Source organism: Cinclus cinclus, chromosome 8, assembly GCF_963662255.1.
Source record: "Cinclus cinclus chromosome 8, bCinCin1.1, whole genome shotgun sequence".
Classification (NCBI taxonomy): Eukaryota; Metazoa; Chordata; class Aves; order Passeriformes; family Cinclidae; genus Cinclus; species Cinclus cinclus.
Window position 1 is genome coordinate 28,421,608 of NC_085053.1, and position 20,601 is coordinate 28,442,208.

At 42.2% G+C, this 20,601-nt stretch overlaps 1 protein-coding gene across 1 annotated transcript in view; it reads left to right on the forward strand.

The window, feature by feature from the left end:
• The window catches only part of PATJ (PATJ crumbs cell polarity complex component), a 129,394-nt gene that overhangs the window by 26,106 nt on the left and 82,687 nt on the right, over positions 1–20,601 (forward strand). The window contains exons 14-18 of the mRNA XM_062497215.1: positions 899–1,063; positions 1,840–1,968; positions 15,822–16,031; positions 16,905–17,024; positions 19,876–20,250. Coding sequence (XP_062353199.1) covers positions 899–1,063; positions 1,840–1,968; positions 15,822–16,031; positions 16,905–17,024; positions 19,876–20,250 — 999 coding nt within the window. The remainder of the gene's footprint in view (positions 1–898; positions 1,064–1,839; positions 1,969–15,821; positions 16,032–16,904; positions 17,025–19,875; positions 20,251–20,601) is intronic.

Genomic DNA, 20,601 nt, shown 5'->3' on the forward strand with positions numbered 1-20,601 from the left:
CTTGCTTACTGTAATTGGTTTCTTTCTTACTGTACAAACATTCTCGCCTGTTTTCTGTAGGATCTATTTTAGTTTCAGCCACTTTGTTACATTTTAAACTGGCAAAGTTAGAATCACAGAATCATTAAGGTTGGAAAACACCTCTAAAGTCATTGAGGCAAACTTTTAAACTAGTTGTGGTAGTTCTGACTTCAGTTTTTTGATCAGAGCTCAGAACCTGTGTTTGCTTAAAATATTGTGGGAAAATGTATTGTTTTATCTTTTTAAATTCAAACACATAAGCCCAACGCTGAAAAAAAATCCCCAACAAAGAAACAGCTGAGAAAGAAATAAGAATTCTAGGAAAGGTTTAGGCTTGCAGAAGTGGTGAGCAGAAAAGAAGTTAGAGGAAGCTAAAGAGACATGATGCAGCAATCAGTAGTCTCAGGATCTTGGAAATGAAGTTTTACAGTAATGTATACATTCTTCAGAAGCATTTTAATAAATAGGTAAAAGAGGATTAATCACTTTTTTTTTTTTTCAGCAGAAGTAGAATTACAGTGGCAGAATAGTTTGGGTTGGAAGGGACATTGAAGCCCATCCAGTCCCACCCCTGCCATGGGCAGGGACACCTCCCACTGTCCCAGGGTGCTCCTCCAGGCCATGTCCAGCCATGGTCTTGGTCATTTCCAAGGATGGCACAGCTACAAAAAAAGTGCTGCTTTTTTTTTAATATATATATATATACACACACAAAAAATAAAAAAATATATCTTAATGAAACCAAGAATCCCCAGGTAAAAATCACTTTCACACGCAGGTGGGGAAAAACGCACACCAAAAAAAAAAAAAATTAATATAATCAGGCAGATTTGCTTTAATTCTCTTTGTGTGGATGCTCTGTGTTGCCCTTCTGCAGGTAAATGGGGTGCAGCTGTATGGGAAATCCCGGCGTGAGGCTGTCACCTTCCTGAAGGAAGTGCCACCCCCTTTCACCCTGGTGTGCTGCCGCCGGCTCTTCGGGGACAGCGCCGAGTCTCTCGTGGATGAGCCCCCTGTGGCAGCTGCTCCTCCAGGGCAGAAGGTAACACTTCTCCTGTCACCCACTTGTGCAAAAGGACAGGAATTTTTTGGGAAAGCATTTCTGGGTTTACACGGGTTGGTCTTGAGAAACTTCATTGTCCTGGGAAGACAAGGTAGGTAAATCACCGAGCTGCTTTGCTGACTGTACATCCCATTCATCATCCCTACACTTAATAGGTGAGAGAGAGCTCTGAATTACACTAAATCACATCCTTGCCACCATTAGCTGATTGCTTCCATGTTCTGAGTAGGATTTTATAGAACTGGGGTGAAAAAAAAAGAATTGAAACTTAAAAGTTTCTTTCCATCACAGGAGCTTTAAAGTCTCAAACTAAAGCTTGACACTTGTGGTTGCTCCTATTTGTAAAAGTATTTACAGCTTGGCTTCTCATCTTTTCTGATTGTCTGGCCTTTCTATTAGCTGTCTGTGGTTAAATCTTTTATGCTATTTATTTTTTCTTTATGCATCTAATGGGACAGCTGAAGTTCATCAACATTTAACAGGTTAGTAATATTCTAGTAATTAATTAGACTAATACATGGGTATTTGTGTGCCAGGTTGGGCTCTGATGTTCAAAACTTGTAGGCCTGTGCCCAGGGGAGTACTCAGGGCAGCAAGCTGGAGAAAACTCTATTCATAATGCTCAGTAAAGTTACAATTCTATAAAAGGTCACATTTTAGGGCATGTATGCACCACTAATAATCAAAATATTGAAGGAATAGTGTTTGTAAAGAGCTGAGAGAATGGTATTTGAACCAGAGCTTTTATTTTCCAGGTGAAACCTGAGGAAGACTTTAATTCTGAGGAGGAAGAAGGGGAATTGGCATTATGGTCTCCTGATGTGAAGGTTATTGAACTGGAGAAAGACAAAAATGGTTTAGGATTCAGCATTTTAGACTATCAGGTATATTTTTCTGTAGAACTAAATGCTAAAAATCCCTTTGATCCTTTGTCTTGCATGGTGCCTTAAAATGTTTTGTGATGTTGTTTACTGAGTAATGGACTTGACATTTGGGCCTAGAAACTATAGGGAAAAGTAATGTATTTTGAGGCCAGGTCTATAAAGTATGGAGTGTTCTAAACCTCTAATTATTGGACGTCATTAAGTGCAAAATCTTTAATCAAGCTCCACCCCATAACTCTGAGTTTAATGATTGGGCAAGGTTGTTTTTTTGTTGTATTTTGTTCTAACTTAGAATGACTTTTCAGCTGTGAGAGTGGCAAGTGAAGGTTCTTGGGTGTTGGAGATGATTATATTGTTAATTGTTTAACTCCTTAGAAATTAACAGACAAGCCTTTAATTGGAGGGAAATGCTTCCGACATTAATGAATCCTTCCTTCAAAAACACTGGCTTCAATTAAATATGTAGAAACTCTCAAAATCTGTAGTCAGAATGAAATGTTCCTCATGTTTCTAGTCAACATGATATATTGTTTTAAACCTCCAGTCATCATATTTATAAGGAAATAAAATAGCTGGATCACTCTTTATAATAATATACACATCACATCTGAGTGCTGCCTAAACATTGTAGTTTAATGAAATGTGTTCAACTGTTGTTCATAAATGTCAAGTGATATAAAATTCACTTTTTGATACAATAAGGAAGGAATTGGGAATGAATTAGAAGGAAAAAATATTTGAAGTATTATGCAAACCCATTAATTCTATATTTTACCAGTGCGATTTAAGATTACTGAAAATAGATCCCGTTAGTCATTTTAGCTGACACATGTTGTGTTGCAGTGCCAGCTCTACTCTAGAGTTGCTGGGAGTCTTTACAGAGCAGTAATACACAGATTTGCTTTTAAGTTCTCATATAATCAGAATTAATGAAGGCTTTAATAGCAGGCTTTTTATTTACTTATTCGCAGATGCAAATACACGAGCAATGTTGTGGTACTTTCAGCTAAATTTAAATACATTCTAATCAATTCTAAATGAGTGGTAAACCACTTAATCTTAGATCTTTATAATTTCAAGATATTTATGTATAAAGTGTATAAAGTGTGTTCTTTTGTTTGGGATTCGCCTCTTAGATCTTTTACACTTTTCATCATCTGCAGATTAATTTTTATAGAGAGATATCTGTGGCTGTGTGTGTGTTTATGTAAATACATCCATCACATCCTTGAGTGCAAGGCAAAGAAAATAAATAATTGTCCATGCTACAGTGGAGGCAAGGGAAAAAAAAAAAAGCCTGTGTGTAGTTCCTGGGAGAGTGTTTGGAATTCTTAACGCAGATTTGCTGGGAAACACAGAATTGCAGCAGTGTTTAATTGTGCCTTAGAGGACCTGGAGACCCTTGTTTAAAACATGAAAGGTGTTTTTTTAGGCACACACTCTCTGTTTCACAAGAGAAAATTCAAGCCTTGTAATGGCAAATGATACTGCTTGTGCTGGGTATCCACTGCTGATTTTGCTCCTTTTGAAGAATACAATTTTAAAATTTTTTTTAGATATTTTTCAATGAAGATGGGTCTTCCCATGGCCCATCTTTATCATCAGTGAGTGACCAGACTTTCTAGGCTGCCACAGTGCTGATGGAGGAAGGGTGGGGAGGAAAATGCTTTTGAAGAGGAGATTTTGAGCAAGAAGCCTGTTGGTAATTAATACACAAGGACTGCCTCTGTCCATTACAGAGATTTGGGGAAAGTTTGGTGTTGCATACCCAGCTTGGAGGAGGTGATGTGACTATCCTGGGTTTTTAAGATACAATTATTTCTGTAGCTGTTGGTTGAATTGACACTTCAGAACCACTGGGAAAACTTCAGGAAGCTCAGTGGAACAGGGAAGTAGTGTCAGGATTAAAAAGTGGTGATGCTCTAATGTCCCACCTGATTTTCCCCCACACAAAGATGGAGCAACACCTTTGAAATGGTGGATCCCAGTGGATCCCAGCCCTACGGTGGGAGTAAGGAGCCCTGGAGTCCTGCTCATACATTTCTGACAGTGAGAGGTGTCAGACACACTGCAGAAATACAAGAATGCTCAGCAATTATAGACCAGGCTGCTCCCAGTGCTCTGCAAGTTTCCTTCTACTTGTTTTCAAGCACAGAGCTTTTTACCTTTCCGTCTTAATTTTGATTGTAGAATTAGAAGTTGTGCTGAACACTCCTATGGTATATAATTTGTAATATTTGCCTTTTTTTTTCTCAAAACTGGCTGCACGCTCAGCATAAAGGGTGCTGTGCCTCAGTTGTCCCAAATGCTGCATTTCCCAAGTCATGCTCTGGAAAACAGAATTAATAAAAATTCTTTGTGAGGCAGAATAGGAGACTGAGTACATGGAAAACTGGATGCTGAGATCAAGAAAATTATTACTCTGGCATATTAATTTTTAATGGGCTGTCTTTCTAATAATGTTTCATCTATCAAATAAATGATAAGCACATCCCAAGTGACTTGCAGGATATTCCCAGAAATGTACAAGCATAATTCCAATGCCTATATATTTTAATGAACTAATTACAAATTAATTACACCAATTATGCATAATCAATAGTATTTTTACTTTGTCCTGTGTTTTCTTTTGATTGTCTTTAGGGATTTCAAAGCTTAAAAGAGAGCCACCTTCCTTTTTTTTTACTAAGGTTCTTAAAACTTTGAGGTAGAGTTACCCTTTTGCTATGACAGGATAATATTTATATAGGATATTTGTTGTCTTCCTGTGGTCTCTATTTAAAAAACCCTTTTTTTCCCCTTTGAAGGTTATAATTTTTAATTATGTTGTAGGAAGTCTAAAATTTTTGAGACTACTGCTCTGCTGGCAGCAAGGTCAGTACTTGGCAAGAGGGGAGGTGGATGGGAAGCTGATCCTATAGATTCTTGAAATGATGGATTTCACTGGGTTTTTAAATTTTATTTAAATAACAAACACTGAAGATGTCTTAAAATGATATCTTCTGGTTTTTTCTGTTGTCATCACTGTATTGGGATCTGGTCAAGACTCCTAGGCCAGGCACTACTTTTTCTCCATGGTGCTTTGATGGGAAGGCTACAGAGGTCTCCTGCCCTTAAAAAGCTGTGCTGCTCAGCCTTGTGGCCAAATCCTCCGTGAAGTAACACACTCTGCCTCCCTTCATTTCCTTCTCATTTCACTTGGAGAGGTTGCTCTCCCTTTCACCTCTTCACTAACCTTTATGTGGTGCTGCTGGCACAGGTAGTGCCAAGTGAGCTCTGCTGGTGAGGCAGGGACCTGGGACGCTGCTGCTGGAGTGATTTGGGATCACCTGGGATGCAAGTCAGTGTATTTTGTGTTCTTTGTCAGCAGACCTGAAAGTAGCCAGCTTAACAGTGAATTTGTCTAGCCTAACTAATCATAGAACTAATCATAGAATCCCAGAATGGTTTGGGTTGGAAGGGTTTGTAACTCTCATCCAGTTCCAAACCCTGCACCTTCCACTAGACCTGGTTGCTCCAAGCCCCATCCAGCCTCCTGGCCAAGAAGTCAAGAGCTAAGCCATTGTTTTTGAGACCAGTCCCTTTTTCTTAGAAAGAATTGGAAGATGTATCATCAGGTTAAAGTAGAGAAGAAATGCTGTCTAAAAACGACTGTGATCCTAATGTATTAAAACAAGAGGAAAGAAAAATCCCATAAGACTTACAGAAAAAAAGAAGAGATCCCAGCAGGATAGAAGGTTCTTTGAGCCCTGAAACTGTGTTTACCAAAGACCTGATGCATTGCAGGCCAGCAGATTCTGTCAGTAATGTTTTAGAGAAATATTGGAAAAACCACAGGTAGCTGAATTGCAGATTTCTTGAGGCAGTATTGACTTGAATGGTCTGATGAGCTTTTATCAAATTAAACAGAAAGCTGAATGGACTTTACGTGGAGCTTAATTTACTGTGCTTTGAAGTCAGAGTGTTTTTAAAGCAGCTGTTTCAGAGTGCGTGAAACTGGAGAGGCCGAGGGGTGGAATGGGGAGGTTTGACATTTTACATAACTCTTGGGAAGGACTGTGAGATGCTGTTCCTCCCTGTCTGTGCTGAGAGATAAGTCCCCAGTGCCTGCTTGCTTTGGCACAGTCCAGCTGCCCTGGAGAGCTGTCTGGCTGTAGGAACTCTTGGACTCACCTGCTCCAAGCGATCCGTGGAAGCAGAAAGAGGCATTTCAGCACTCAGGAGCTTCAAGTTACTCTGAGCTGGAGAAGCAGTGTGAATTATGCCTGCCTTGGGCTGCCTGGGTCAGTGCTCCAGGGATTTTCCTGTGGTCTAGCAACAGGGACCCCACAGCTGCCTTATTCCTGGCTTCCCTTTATTATTAGTAGCAGTTTTTCGTGCTGTTGAACTGAAGTCTCTTTTGCTGCACATTCAGCAGGTTATGTTTTGTCCTTCTCCCAGGGAGCATGGGAAACAATTGTTTTCTCTTTTCTAACAAAATCACTGCATAGTCATTCACGGCAGGAAGTGAAGCAATTTAAGTGTCTCCAAATATCTTTCCTCTTTTCTTTATGCCCCAAACAGGCTCCAGATGTAGAGTTTAGGGAAAAAAAAAAAAAAAAAGGCAAACTGACTTCTTATTTGTAGAAGATGGTATTCAAGTAGATTTTTTTTTTAACTTTCTTGGTCTGTTCAGCAGTGAGATGCAGGCTGGAATGCTTTGACAAGTTGCTGGCTAAACGTTTGCCCTCTTGTGATAATTTGAGCTTTGTCTGTTCTTGTGATAAGTTTGTTATGAACAAAGAAGCATATTCACGTCTTTGTTAAGCACATTTTCACCTGATCATGTGACGGAAACCTGTGGCTTACTGGCAAAAGCTGCACAGCTGTATTAAAAAGCAGTTTTACAATGGCTATCAGCTTGGTACTGGGAAAACTGATAAAGGCAGCTTTTCTCCCATCTCTACAACCCATCCACATTCATTAACATCAAAGTTCTGTAAGCCTCAGTACCAACTGTGTTGGTACTCATCTCACGGAGGATTTGCTTCTCTCCCCCTATGGGAAAGTTCTACATCCTTTAAATCATATTAAGCTGCTTCATGTGTAAAATAATTCTTAATAGTGTGTCATGAATTGAATTCAGTGTAGCTTTTTGAAAAATTCTCTTGGAGTTCAGCTTAAAAACTACTTTTCAGGACCTAAGAGCTGGTGAATGCAGTTGAGCACATTCCTGGAGAAGTTTCTGAGGTGTTCACGATTAGTGGATTCCAAAACCTCAGTGCTGCAGTACTAATGAGTTGGGAGAGCAGAGACCACTTTAATAAGAAATCAAAGAGGTTTCTGTGTATCTCACACGGAAATACAGACAAACCCACAAGAACAGCTTGATGAGGAGGAGATCAGGAGAACCTGGAAGCAGGAAGTCACATTAGGGGCTGGGTATTCCCTGACACTGGGCTGGAAGGGACCATCGGTCAGACATCCACATCCTTTCGCTCATCCACTAAGCAGGTGTTGTGGTTTTGGCTGGGATAGAGTTAATTTTCCTCCTAGTAGCTGGTGCAGTGCTGTGTTTTGGATTTAGCATGAGAACAATGTTGATAACAGGGTAATGTTTTAGTTGTTGCTAAGTAGCGATTACTCTGAGTCAAGGACTTCTCAGTTTCCCATGCTCTGCCAGTGAGGAGGAGCACCAGAAGCCAGGAGAGGTGATCTGAACTAGCCAGAGGGATATTCCGTACTACAGAATATCATTTTCAGTATATAAATGAGGGGAGTTGGCCAGGAGGGGTGAATTGCTGCTCAGGAGCAGGCTGGGCATCAAGATTGTGCATCACTTGTTCTCTTTTTATTGTTCTCTCTTTTTATTATGTCCCTTTTAATGATATTTATGAGTATTAGCATTACTATTATCTTTTGCTTTATTCAGTTATCAAAGTGTTCTTATCTCAGCCATGGGTTACCCCAGCCAAACCCAGGGCAGCAGATTTGGGTTGAGCAGGACCTGCCTTTCACAAAGCCATGCTGATCCCCAGGTTGTCCTGCATTCAGTAAAGGATAGAGATTTTCCTTATCCCTCCTTTTGCTGTCTGGTAGAGCAAATTGTAGGAGCATCCCTTCTGTCCCTGTGAGCTGCAGCAGCTCTGGACAATACCTGAGTTTGCAGAGAAACTGGAGCATTACTGAGAACATCTGTTTTTCTTTGCTTTGTCGCATATCCATGAAATAAATGCTGAGCAGTATTATTACTATTAACCTTTAGAAATGTTTTCCCTTCTTCCCCCAAATTCTCCAATCTGGTTGTTCTTTTTCATTTCCTGCTAGAAAGAATAGCTTTTAATAAAAACAAAAAAACCCAAACCAAAGAAATTCATTACTATTCCACAGATGTCTTCTGCCTGTGAAAGAAGGCGAGAATTTAAAGGGGCAAAACTGTAGCTGGATTTTCTGTTAACCACTTGGTATATCTCAGCCAGGCTGAGATAATGTGGATGAGGCTGGAGGAAGCTGTGCTGGCCTGGCAGTGGGCATGTGGAGATGGTGGAGCAGTGGGTGTGGAAGAGCTTGGCCCAGACAGCTCCAAATTTGTTCTGAAATGATGAGATTTGAGGTGTGTGTTGGTGTTGATGGATAAGCATGAAGCATCCTGAAAACTCATGGAAGTTATGAGGCGTTCTGTTTTCTTAGAACCTCACCCTGCTGGAAGATGCTGCTCCCCAAATTCAAGGTGTCCTGTTGCACTTGGAATTTTCTGTCTGTTCTCAATGTGTTTCACTGTAGCCTTAAAATTCTCTGCAACCTTTCTGCCACCCCTTCTGCCTGCTCCCTCATCCTCCCTGTTCCTCAGCCCTGGAAGTGTTCAAGGCTAGACTGGATGGGGTTTGGAGTAGCCTGGGATAGTGGAAGGTGTCCCTGCCCATGGAAGGGGGTGGAACTGGATGAGCTTTAAGTTCTCTTTCAACCCAGCCCATTCTGGGATTCTGGGATTCTTTGGGTCAAGTCAATCTGTTTGCAGATCCTTGTTACATAAAACCCAGCCTCTCCTCTGTCCCCACTTTTATTTTGCAGCTTTTTCTGCAGCAGGTCTTCCATAATTCATGTATTTGCTGTTTGTGAAGCAAGGTTTCATGCAGAGCAGAGCTCTGGTTTGTGTAAAAACACATCCTGCACTTCCACAGACTTTTACCACTGCTGAGCCCAGCTCACCTCACTGGTGCAAGTGCTGCTGGGCTCTCTGGCTGGATTTTGAGTTCAGGAATTCTTGGAATCTGAAAGCTGATCAAACCCACAACCTGTGCTAAGGCCCACTGAACACAGGCTGTGTAGGTGATACCATTTATACTTTTTCCCTTGGCCTGTTGGTATTTTTTTCTTCTTTCCCACACATCTCTATCCCTTCTTTATCTCATCACACAGTGGCTTTCCTCCACTTCCTTATGAGTTCAGGGACTTTTTTTTTTTCTTATCTCTGTGGCTTTTCCCTGTAGTCAGCACTCACTGTGTTTTTTCTGGAGCTGGAAAGTCTGAAAGTCTAAGATATTAAGAGACTCTAATGAATGTAATCCCTGAGACTTTAGCTCTGTTGAGAGCAAATATGAGAGGCGGATAAAACCTTAGATGGATTGAGAAGTTTGATAAATTAAAAGATAGCAGCAGGCACCTGAGTCCACTGCACAGTGACACTGAAAACGCCCAAAGCCGGTGCCTATCTTTGATCTTTTTGTTTGGGAAGAGCAGTAGCGTGTGAGCTCTTTTTCCCTGGGGTCCCTGGTCCAGGGCAGAGGGCTGGGGACTGTGCTGTGCTCCCAGACCCATGCACTGAGTCACTGCTGGCCACAGTGTTCCTTCTTGCTGGAGAATCTGATAGGATTTCAGATCCCAGATGATGAAAGCCTGGTGTGGGAAACCCATTGTGCCACCTCCTCCTCTCTATTTTGCTGTTCCCTCTCCTCCTTTGGGTGGGGCTCTGTGTGGTTTGTTTCTGGTTTTTTTTCCCCTTCCCTGTGAATTCCTGTTTCTTTGCTGACGTTTCCCACAACAGAAGTTTTGATTAATGCCGGCTGCACACCAGAGCTTCTGAAATTCATTGCTTTATTCCCTCACTGCAGATCAATAAATAGTAATGTTTTATTTCCAGTGCTTTGCCTTACATCACAGCAAAGTTCAGCGTTCCTCCTTGAGTACTGCTCTGTATTTAAGTTTGTGTTGCTTCAGCACATCAGCCTGCAGTTTATTTCTCTGGTACAGCCAGAGGCTGTGTGTTGTGTAATCTCCTTCCTGAGCAGCCCTGCTGACTGCAGTCCGAGTGGAAGGGGCAGAAACAGGTCTGAAATGCTTCGAATTTCACTCCAGTGCAGTGGATATAACAAAAACCAGTTGAGCACTTCCTCAGGGATGTTTTTCCAGGCTTAGAGTGCTTTTGGCAGTTCCTATGGCCAACTGCTGTAAACATGTTGGAGTGAGTGAACAGAAGGCTTGGACCTTGAGTCTCAGCCCTGAAGTGAGGCCACCTTAAGGAGGGAATCAGACCTCACTCACAGCTGGCTCTCCCTCTCTTCCCTGTCTGTTGGGGGGCCCTTTGTGCTTTGAAAAGGCACAAAAAAAGGGTGCTTGTCAGTCTTGACTCCTGCATCCCATTGGCATTGTTGGGGTCACTGTGGAGCGCAGCTCTGCAAAGGGCACCACAGGCACTTCACAAAATGAGAGCATGGATGAGTATTTTGAGTAATTTCACAACACTGAGCATACAGGTACATTACTCATGTGCACTTCTACCTTTGTTCTACATAACAGTGAGACAAACTTAAATGCCTCTGGCTCTTTTCGTTGTTGATGGGTGTCTTTTCCTTGTTCAGCATCAACAGTGTTGTGTCTAAGAGTCTTTCAGCCTCGTATCTTATTCTCTGAAGAGTTTTAAATATGGATATGTGTGTTAGACCTGGAAGTTGTCCCATGCAAAATGTAATGAAGCTGGGCTGCTCTGACCTCTGAGCTCCAAGGCGTTTGTTTTGGCTCCCTCACAGAAACCTGCAGTATACAAATTGGCACTTGTAAAAATGTTCAGATAAATCAAAAAATGGCACGGGGGGGGAAAGAAGTTTCAAACTGTTTCTTTTGGGATCCTTCACCATGCTATTTTGGATGTGTGTTTTTGTGGCAGCAGGCAGTTTGTTGCTTGAAGAGAGCTGAAATATTCTAGGAAGTCAGGCTAGCTGGATTTAGATCTCAAGTGATGCCAAAACTAATATAGCCTGTAACTAAGTGAGAGTGACTTTGCACAGGGAATGTCAGTCACCCGCAGCTTTGTCTTACATTTTCATAGGAGCCTTTAAAAAAAGCAAAACACAAACAAAACCCCAGCAAACGTGGGAGCTAATCCCATCCAGTGGAGCTGTAGTTTCAGTGCTCCTCATCCTCAGCCCAGGGAGGGCCTGCTGGGGCTGGCTGGATGGATGGGGATGGGTTGTCAGAGCAGGGAATGCCTGCTCTGGTGGTGGGAGCTGGGCTGGCCTGGAGTGCCCTCTCTTGGCTGCTGCACATCTCACCTTTTGGGAGGGACAAGGGAATAGCCAGCTTGGTTTGTCCCTTTTATTTTCCAGCAGGATGGGCAGAGGTCAGCTGCACTGGTTCTGTCTCCAGTTTTGCTTCCAAAGCCTCTCTGAGCGTGGAAGTTTGGTGCCCGTGGCAATCGAAGCCACAATAAAGTTGCAGCTCCAGTGTTGCACGTGGGACTCTCTGAACTCCTGGGACTCTTAACATTTTAGCAGAGCTCAGGTTTTTAAGAGATTTCATACTGCCCCCAACCCAGGCATCCCAGAGGCAGCAACTGCAGTGGCCCCTGCCTGACTCTCCACTGCTAAATGAATCCAGAACAAATGAGGCTCTGAAAATAAGGAGAAAAATTTGACACCTGGACTCTGGGAAACATTTGTGGGTTTTGATCAGGAGCGGGGGGGGGGGGGGGGGGGGGAAGGGAAAACCTATGGTTCAGCATAGTTAAATATATGGTGTGCTAAGTATGAAAAAACTGTGGCTATTTTAAACAAGTCCTTGGAATCTGTGGCTGGCTCGGGCACAAAGGGGAGGACAGCAGCTACAGCACATGAGTTCCTCAAAGGGTTACCTGGAGGCCACTGTCCTGGGCTGCTGCTGCATGGCAGGGGGCAGCTCTCAGCGTTTACACAAGTGGCACACGTTCCAACAAGTAATTCTTCCCTTAAAAAAGAGCTTTTTAGTTAAGGGGGTTTGTCTCCTCACCGCCCTGCAGTCCGATGCTTTTTCTTGTCGTTCATAAATGATTCATTGGTGTAAAGGAATCCTTCAGGAAAGGTAAAAGTTCCTCTTTAAAATGTGCCAAGGCCTGTTTTTGACAGTCTTGGGGGTCTTTTCCAATCTTAGTGTTTGTGTGATTCGTGCTCATTTTAACATGGCCAGTTCACATGGCATTGTCCATTGCACGCCCCTTGTGCTCTGATACAAAGCCATGTGATAATTTCTTGAAATACTGAAATTTTATCACTTCTGGGTTTGGGGAGAGAGAGTTCCAAACTCCATCCCAGTAAACTTCATTTTTAAAATAGAGGCTGAAATCTGGTCCTGCCTGCTGGTGACTAAAAATCACTATGAGCCAAGTAAAATGAGTCTAGAGCCTCAGGGTAGGTGTGCAGTCACACTGGTGCTCTTTAGTAACTTGGAATGGTTCTAGCTGGTCTGTTAATGTGGAAATCCCACATTTCAGTGGTCTGAAACCCCACTGTGGGAGTGAACTTGCCTTTTAACTGTACTAACTATATACAAGCTATACCTTTTGCACTTGGTATGGAAGGAAAAGGATCTGTTTTTCATCCTGCTGCAAGCACTGCTTTCTTTCAAGAACAAGACAACAGCCCTCATGGCCCAGTTGCACTCAGCATTTAGAAAAGGTGAATTTGGTGAATTTGCTGTCTTGTTTTAGCAGGTGGTTCTTTAGGTCTGTGCTTGTGGTCCAGGGTAAATCATAAGGCAAGTTTTCAGAAAAATCCCAGCGTTCCTTTGGCTTTGATAAGGAAAGCACAGTGCAATCCACCGTTGTGATAGAATATTAAATTACAGAGAGACTATGGGTGCACGATCACACCTTGCAATTCAGTGGGTCTGTGCCTTCTTGTGCAGCTTTTGTTGCATTTCTTGTGGCAATCTCACTGTGATTCAGCCACTGGTGAGCCCTGAGGTTTTGAGCACTGCTGGTGCTGCTGCTGAGCTCTTACTGTGCAGCTCATCCTGCTCTTCTCTCCCTGTACAATAGCTCCCTCTGCTTGAAATCAGCAGTGGAATTGTTTCCTACTTGCCTGGACAGCAGTTTTTAACATGGGCCCCCTTTTTTAAGATTTCTGCTGCTCTTCGTGAAGCAATTCCAGTGCATGGCTTGTGGTTGTGTGTTGTGAAGCAGGGAAAACAACCACATTGTCCTCAAAACTTCTTTGCCTAGAGCTGGTTCTTTGCAGGAATTCTCCTTCTTTTGGAACATTTCTTTCAGCTAAATTATCTCTTACCAAATCATGATGATTTATTGAGCAAAACTGTTTTTATTTCAGTGGTGAGTTGAAGCAGGACTGTTTCTCATCAGAAATGTGGTAGTTAGGCCACTGACCCTCCTAATGGTGGGATTACCATGTCCTGCTTAATTGGTTCTGATCCAGAACCCAAAAAAGAACTGATTTAGATCAGACAGAGCAGGGATTTGGACCTGGTTCTCCCCCATCCTCAGCCAGCACCATAATTACTGGGCCAGTCATTCACTCACAGAATTTTGTCAGCTTATCTGCATGGGTGGGGGTGAGTGCTGGGTTTGTTTTGTTCATTTTTTATCAATATAGCTAAGCCAGCAAAAGTCATATTATAAAAGCTGTTGTGTCAGCAAAGGTGTCATTTTGCTGAGAGAGCATTCACCCATTCAGGGAACCAGCACAAACCTCCCTGGCCATGGCAAGATGAGCCCATGATAGGAAAACTTGCTGGTTTAGTTCTCCAGCAAAGCCTCCCTAATGTGAACAGTGCTTTGCTTGCTGGGAAGGGGCTGTGTGGGCTGGATCCTGGGTCTGCAGAGATGTCCAGAAAGTTATTTCTAATTTGCAGTGGAGCAAACCCCCAGATTAAAACCAATTTAGAAGTCTGTGTTGGTTCCAGGGTCCTTGGGCTGCTTGGGGTTTGCTGGCAAGAACAAAGGGCAGCAGTAACTTCAATTTTCTACGTTCAGCACTTAAAGCAGAGCTCTTTTTTTCCTTCACATTTTGGAATCCCTTTGGATTCTTTTCTGATCTTGCTGGGCTTTGGTTCATTCCTGAAAATCTCTGGAGGGGCTGCTGTTGGAAGCTCAGGGAATCCTCCCTCAGCACCAGGTGCAGCAGGTTTGGGCACAGACTCTGGGGCAGCACGAGCACCTTGGCACAGGAGGCAAACCCAGGGAGCCTGCTGGGCTTGGCTGCCAGGACATGACACTCACAAGGAAACATCTTGTGTGCACTGCGGATAAACTGTGAAATTATAAAATTGTACAAGAGCAGGATGGAGCAGTAGAACAGGAGAGAATTGTTGCTGATCTTTTTTTACTTGAATTCAGCTCCGGCGTGGCTCTTCTTGCTGAACTCTAATTTCACTTCTCTAATTTCAGCCTTTTACAGATATTACAGGCATTGCCTCATATGTTTGCACATACCTTAAAAAACATGTGCCCTTGGAAAGCAGTGTATAGTCATATAAAAATAAGGAGCTTAAAAAGCATTTCTGTTTTCAAATTAACACTGAGGTGCTGAATTCATGGTGGTCTTTGTGATTTGAATTTTGCCCTTTTTTTTATCCCTCCCATGCCCTGAATAAGATGCAAGTCCTGAGGGAAAAATAGTCCATGATTGTGCATTTGGAGACCCAGTTCATGCAAGGAGCATTTCTGAACTTTATGAGCCCTTAGCAAGGGGGAGAAAGGCTAATTGCAATCTTAAAAAAAACTAATGAGGAAACAAAAACATTTAAAAAATTAAACCCCCATATATTTGTATTTTATATCTTTCTGCCAGTCTATAATAATTTATAATTTTATTGGATTGAGAATAATTTTATAAATTAGTGAAGGCATGATAGAAATGGCAGAGGACACAAAGCAAAGGCTAATACTGGGTAAAAGATTAAGAGAAGTGGATATCTTTGCATCAATTTACAATGTGTATAATATTTTGTGCTTGACACTCTCTATATCCACCACTACAGTGTTCCTTGCCTTCTGGAATAATTTTAGTTACTCTTCTGTTGCTGTCTCCTGTTCCCTGTTAAGGTGGAGAAAATATCTCTCCTAAGTTGTCACATGGAGTTGACAAAGCATAAACGCTGCAGTAACCCAGAACACATCAACTACTATTTCTTCAGTATTTGGGGGCTTCATTTGGACTTAATATTTTGAATTAAATTTCTGATGTTGCAGTGGTTTCTTTACCATCGTTTCTGCTGCTCTGAAGCCCTCGGGTGACATGCAGAGTGGTTATTTTCTGTGACATTAGCACGTCCCAGGCTGGATGGAGGCTGGTGGAAGGCTGCCAGTGTTGTTGTTCTATTTGCAGGTTGGCCTGGCTGTGTCTGTGTGTGTAAGGAGAGGGCAGGCAGGGTACCGGTCACCTTTCAGATCTTAACATTTCTTAATGGATTAGGCAAGTGATGGAATATCTTCCTTTTTACACACTGTAAGCCTTGGCAGTGTTAGCAGACTGGGTTTTTTGAATGTCTCAGCAGGCTCCAGTCCTGTAGCAGCAGAGGATAAACGTGCTTCAGTGCTCTGATATCATCTTTCAAGTCCTTCACTTGGGGGTATTTATTTTTATTTTTTTTTTTAATTTTTCCCCCAGGATCCCTTGGATCCAGCAGGAACAGCCATTGTGATCAGCTCCTTGGTGGCAGGTGGAGTGGCTGAGCGTGGGGGGCAGATTTTGCCGGGTGACCGCTTGGTGTTCGTCAATGAGAAGCACTTGGACAGTGCCACCTTGGCAGAGGCAGTGGAAGTGCTGAAATCTGTGCCCCCAGGTAGAGTTTCCCTTGGAATCTGCAAGCCTTTGGTGGTAAGAACTGATTTTAACTTTTTTTGGTTTTTTTCTTATTTCATCCCACGGTGTGTGTCGATGGGGTTGTTGTGTTTGCGGGGAGAATTCAGCGTAGGGTACGTGTGCATTTGGGAAACAACTGAGCTGCTCTGCCTTGAGAGGGCCAAACGTTCTGGCAAATGGGCAGCTCAGTGTCCAAAAGTTCCAGCAACTTCAAGTTCCCCCTTGAAGAGCATCCACGTGGATCTGGGGGATGTGCCTGGGCGGACCTGTGTGCACTGTGCACAGGTATAATGTGGTTCTTCACTTCAGCAACCCAGCGTGTTGGAGTTGTGTGCTGGAGCCCCTTTCTGTCTGAGACACTGCTGAGTGCTTTCCTGAGCTCCACTGACATCAAAGAAACCTACTCTGTTTGAAGTCAGGACTGTATATTCAAGCAGAATTCTTCCTTTTCTGGAATCACGGCTGTGGGACCCTTTAGTCCCCACTAAAGGTGGGGAATGCTGCAGTATTGTTCATCAAGGACAACCAGGCAAAATTAATTAAAGCCCCAGTTAATAGAAGGTGCTTATAATTCAAAGTGGTAGAGGAGTTGTGAAATAGGAGTGTAAGAAAACTGCTAAATATATTATTTCCTTTTCTAAAGAATGGTATTTTGTTGTTCATATCCTTGTATTTGTCTTTCCTTCCTACACATCTCTTTAGGTTTTAGTGCATCTCAACCAATATCTTCAAAGTGTAAAAGCTGTTGACTTAATCTTCTCCAGTTTTGACTTTCTATTTTTATAATTCTTTTATAATGGCTGGTTCTCCTTCTCCCTTTTAATTTATTGAAAGATGTGGGAATTTTTTTTTGTTTTTCTGACTCATTGTTTGGATCACCTTTTTTAGGGAGAAAGCAGAGAGGAGGAGAACATGCACGGTGTGGATACCAGCAGCATCAAAAGCAGCCCTGGGTCTCCAGAACCAGTAGATAGCACAAATTTCTCAGTAATACTTGAAGCACCACAGGTATTTGGTTACTTTTTTTATGTTCAACTCCAGTTTATACAGACAGGAAATGATGTTTTAAAGTAAAAAATACGGTATGTTTTTCAGATAAGACTGAAAGTATTGGATTCTCCTTGAAAAAGCCTCTAACAGCAAACTGCCAAGTGCATTGGGAGCACTTACCAATGCAGCTCCCAGACTGCCTTATCAAATTTATTATGTCATTAAAATACCCTGGGTTACCTTGGATATGAAATAGGAATGCTGTGTTGTTATTATAATCAGAAGGGGTGGGCTCAGCTTTGCACAGAAAGTAAAGTATGGAAGCAGAATGCTTTTAATTATCGTGAAGCAAAACAAAAAAGTAGTTTAGAGTATAAGGCACTCTTGAAATGCTCTCTTCTTCATGGCCTTCTAATGTTTTCTAGAGTGATTTCTTTACCCTTGCCTCAACTCTCCTCATCCTTACTATCTGAGAAATAATTCTGTTTATTGTGGGAGGATGTGGCATGGAAGACAGTGAGAAACTCAGATACCAGGGTGATAGGCAATAATATTACAGTTCTCACTAGTGCAGAGCTAGAGAGATGTGGATATCTTTTAACTTTCATCTGTTCTCAAGTGCTTTGGAAAATTCATGCTGGTAAATGTATTCTTTTTAAAGCAGAAAATACAACACATAAAGGATCATCCAGAACTGCAACACAGGAAGTAAAATAAATTCCAGATTTTCGTGTAGCTGAAAATGTGTACCTGTCTCTGGATGCAAACTTATTTTTAATGCTGAAATGGTAGATTAGAAACACCAAAAAGGAGAAGTATTAGAGGGTAGATGTGGGTATACTATGAAGAAATTAGCCTGGATGATGATAAATGATATTCACTGATTTTCACAATGTAAAATGGCATTTATTGTTTTCCAGAGGCATGGGAAGGGTGGCAGAGAATTTGTTCTTGGCCAGCTCAGATTGGTTTTCTACTTCCTAAATAAAACCAATGTCATTAAGCACTTTTAAAGAAAATATTTTAGCTTAAAGTCCTGAAACTGGAATGATCCATTTGGACAAAACACCTGCAGAGGAATTTGCTTGCATTTTGTTTTACCTCATGTGTGATAGCTTTGGTAGTAGCTGAAATTCCCATCCATTTATTGTCTTACCTGCTCACACAGGTAGCCAGGAGTGGTGTGTGCTGGTGGCTCCCACCCTGAGGCACTGGCAACCAGAACTTCAACCCCAAAATGATGGAATTTGAGGATTCTATTTGCTGCCAGAGTGGACTCCAGGGTGGTGTTTGCAGCATTCCCTGTGCTGTTGGTGGTGTCTGGTGCTGCAGTGCAGCAGCCAGGGAGGATGCAGAGCAAACTGCTGGGTCAGGGACACAAACCCTGTGTGCTTCTGAGCAGAGGCAGCTGATTTATGTGCCCTGGACTTGGGGAAGTGTTGGGAGAACTGTGCTGCAGAGTGAAGGGAAATGGAGTGAAAATGGAGATAATTAGAATCTCTTCAGACTGGGTGTTTTGTGAGATCAAGGTACACGGATCAAATGGATTAAAGGGACATTTAATGCTAGTTAAATTATTAAAATAGGCTAATTTGTGGATTGCTGGTGTTCTGCTCTCATGCCAGCTATTGGCTGCGTTCCTTATGCTCCTGCCTCTCTCTTGTTCTCTCTCCTGCCTCTCACTTGAATTATACAAACATCTTGGCAGTGTCTGGGGGCTTTCCTTCTGTATTTGTACAAATGTAACAAAACAGGATCCTGACACCGAAGGTCAGGAATGGTGCAGTGCCATGGGGAGTCTGGGAAGGGGCAGGGAGCAGAAACAAAAACATTTTGAGGAAGGAGCCCTGAATCTGCCCATTGGTTTCAGAGTCTGGGGGCTCAGGGTGTTGAACTTGGGTTTGGGGGTTCTTTGGGCCACAGGGACTTGGTGGCCTGAAGAAAACAGGGGTAAAACTCAGTGTGTGGTAAAATTTTGGGATAAGTGCAGGGCATAAAATCCCAGCTGCCTGTGCAGACTCACTGTGAACCAATGAATAGCACCCCATTCCATTTGGGAGGAACAGGAGTTGTTGGAAGCTGGGGAAGCACTTGATAAATCCCAGGAAAAGAACTGGTTGAGTAAGATCTTTCAGAGTGGGTTTTTATACATTTTCCCTCAGTTCTGTTATTTGTTTTTTTGCTTTGTTGCTCTGTGGTTTGAGTTCAGTAGAAAGGTGAGCACTGTTCTCCTTAAAAACAGGAAGGTAATGAACAGTCATTTATATCCTATTTTTTTGGGGGGGGGGGGGGGGTGGTATATGGGTCATCTATTTCCCCTCTGTCCTGGGTTAAAAGTTGGATGGAATATCCAAGGTAGGGACAAGCAAGTATGGCTTTTATTTTGTTTTTGTTTTTTTTTTTTTTGGGGGGGGGTTAAGTTGCTGACACTGTTATATAAGCAAACTCTTAGGCTGTTTATTTAGCTGATAGCATTATAAGAAATGTTCATGTATTCATAAAGCAACAGCAGATATGTCTGAAGCACAGAGATACTTTAACTAGATTTATATGTACTTTTTTCCTGTGGTTGTTTTAGTATTAATTAATAATTCCCTAACTTCAGTCCACATTGGTTTTTCCAAATGGCTGCCGCAGTATCTAAGCTTAAATTTCTTTATATTGAAAAGAAAATAATTGCACTGTCTACATTCAGTGTTAAAATCATAAGTCAGAGAGTCTATTTTCTTTTAGAAAATGCAAAAGGTAGAAGATTCTCGCTTTCAAAATCAGGATGTACTTTTAATGTGGGCAAGAAATAAAGCACAGCTTTAAAAGAATGGGGAGGAAACACGGTGTAAAATCTGTATTCCTTTAATGATCTTTGCAGGGTTTCAGAGATGAGGTGCCTTTTAAAGAAGAACTCGTTGATGAGCCCCATTTGGACTTGGGAAGGTCATTCCAGCTTTCCCAGAGGGATGATGAGTATGGGAAGGAGTCCTGGGAGATGTGTGAATTTCTGAAACCCAGAGCAGAGGACGTGGAGGAGGAACGGGAAATGTTGGTGGATGAGGAGTATGAGGAGGATTCAGACTTCCTGAAATGTGATGATGCATCAGGTGGAGAGAAGGCAGCTTCAGACAGGAGCCTGGATACAGAAGGATGGGCAAAGCAACTGGAGACTGCTGAAATACAAGATTTAAGATCCAGTGCTAGCCTAAGTCCCAAAGAGTGCCTGGAATATCAATTCAGTAAAGATCAAATGGTAAGAAATGCTGTGCTGGTCTCTGTGCTGAGCACAGATTCCTCAGGGCAGACCCCAAAACTAAACCCTCTAGTGTTTTAATGACTAGAATTTAACTAATTTATTTACTTGTGTACCTCTAGAAGATACCAGTCCATCCTTTTGTACATTTTGGAAGTTTTTTTAGGTAACTTTTGTCTGTATATTTACCTGCTGGAATTAAATATATGGTTGGTATATTTACAGGCATCCTGAATTTGTCCTTTTATCCAAAAACTTGTGGGTTTGGTTTGGTTTGGTTTGGTTTGGTTTGGTTTGGTTTGGTTTTTTTTTTGGAAGTTGTGCTGATATGGGACATGCCAGTAACAGCAG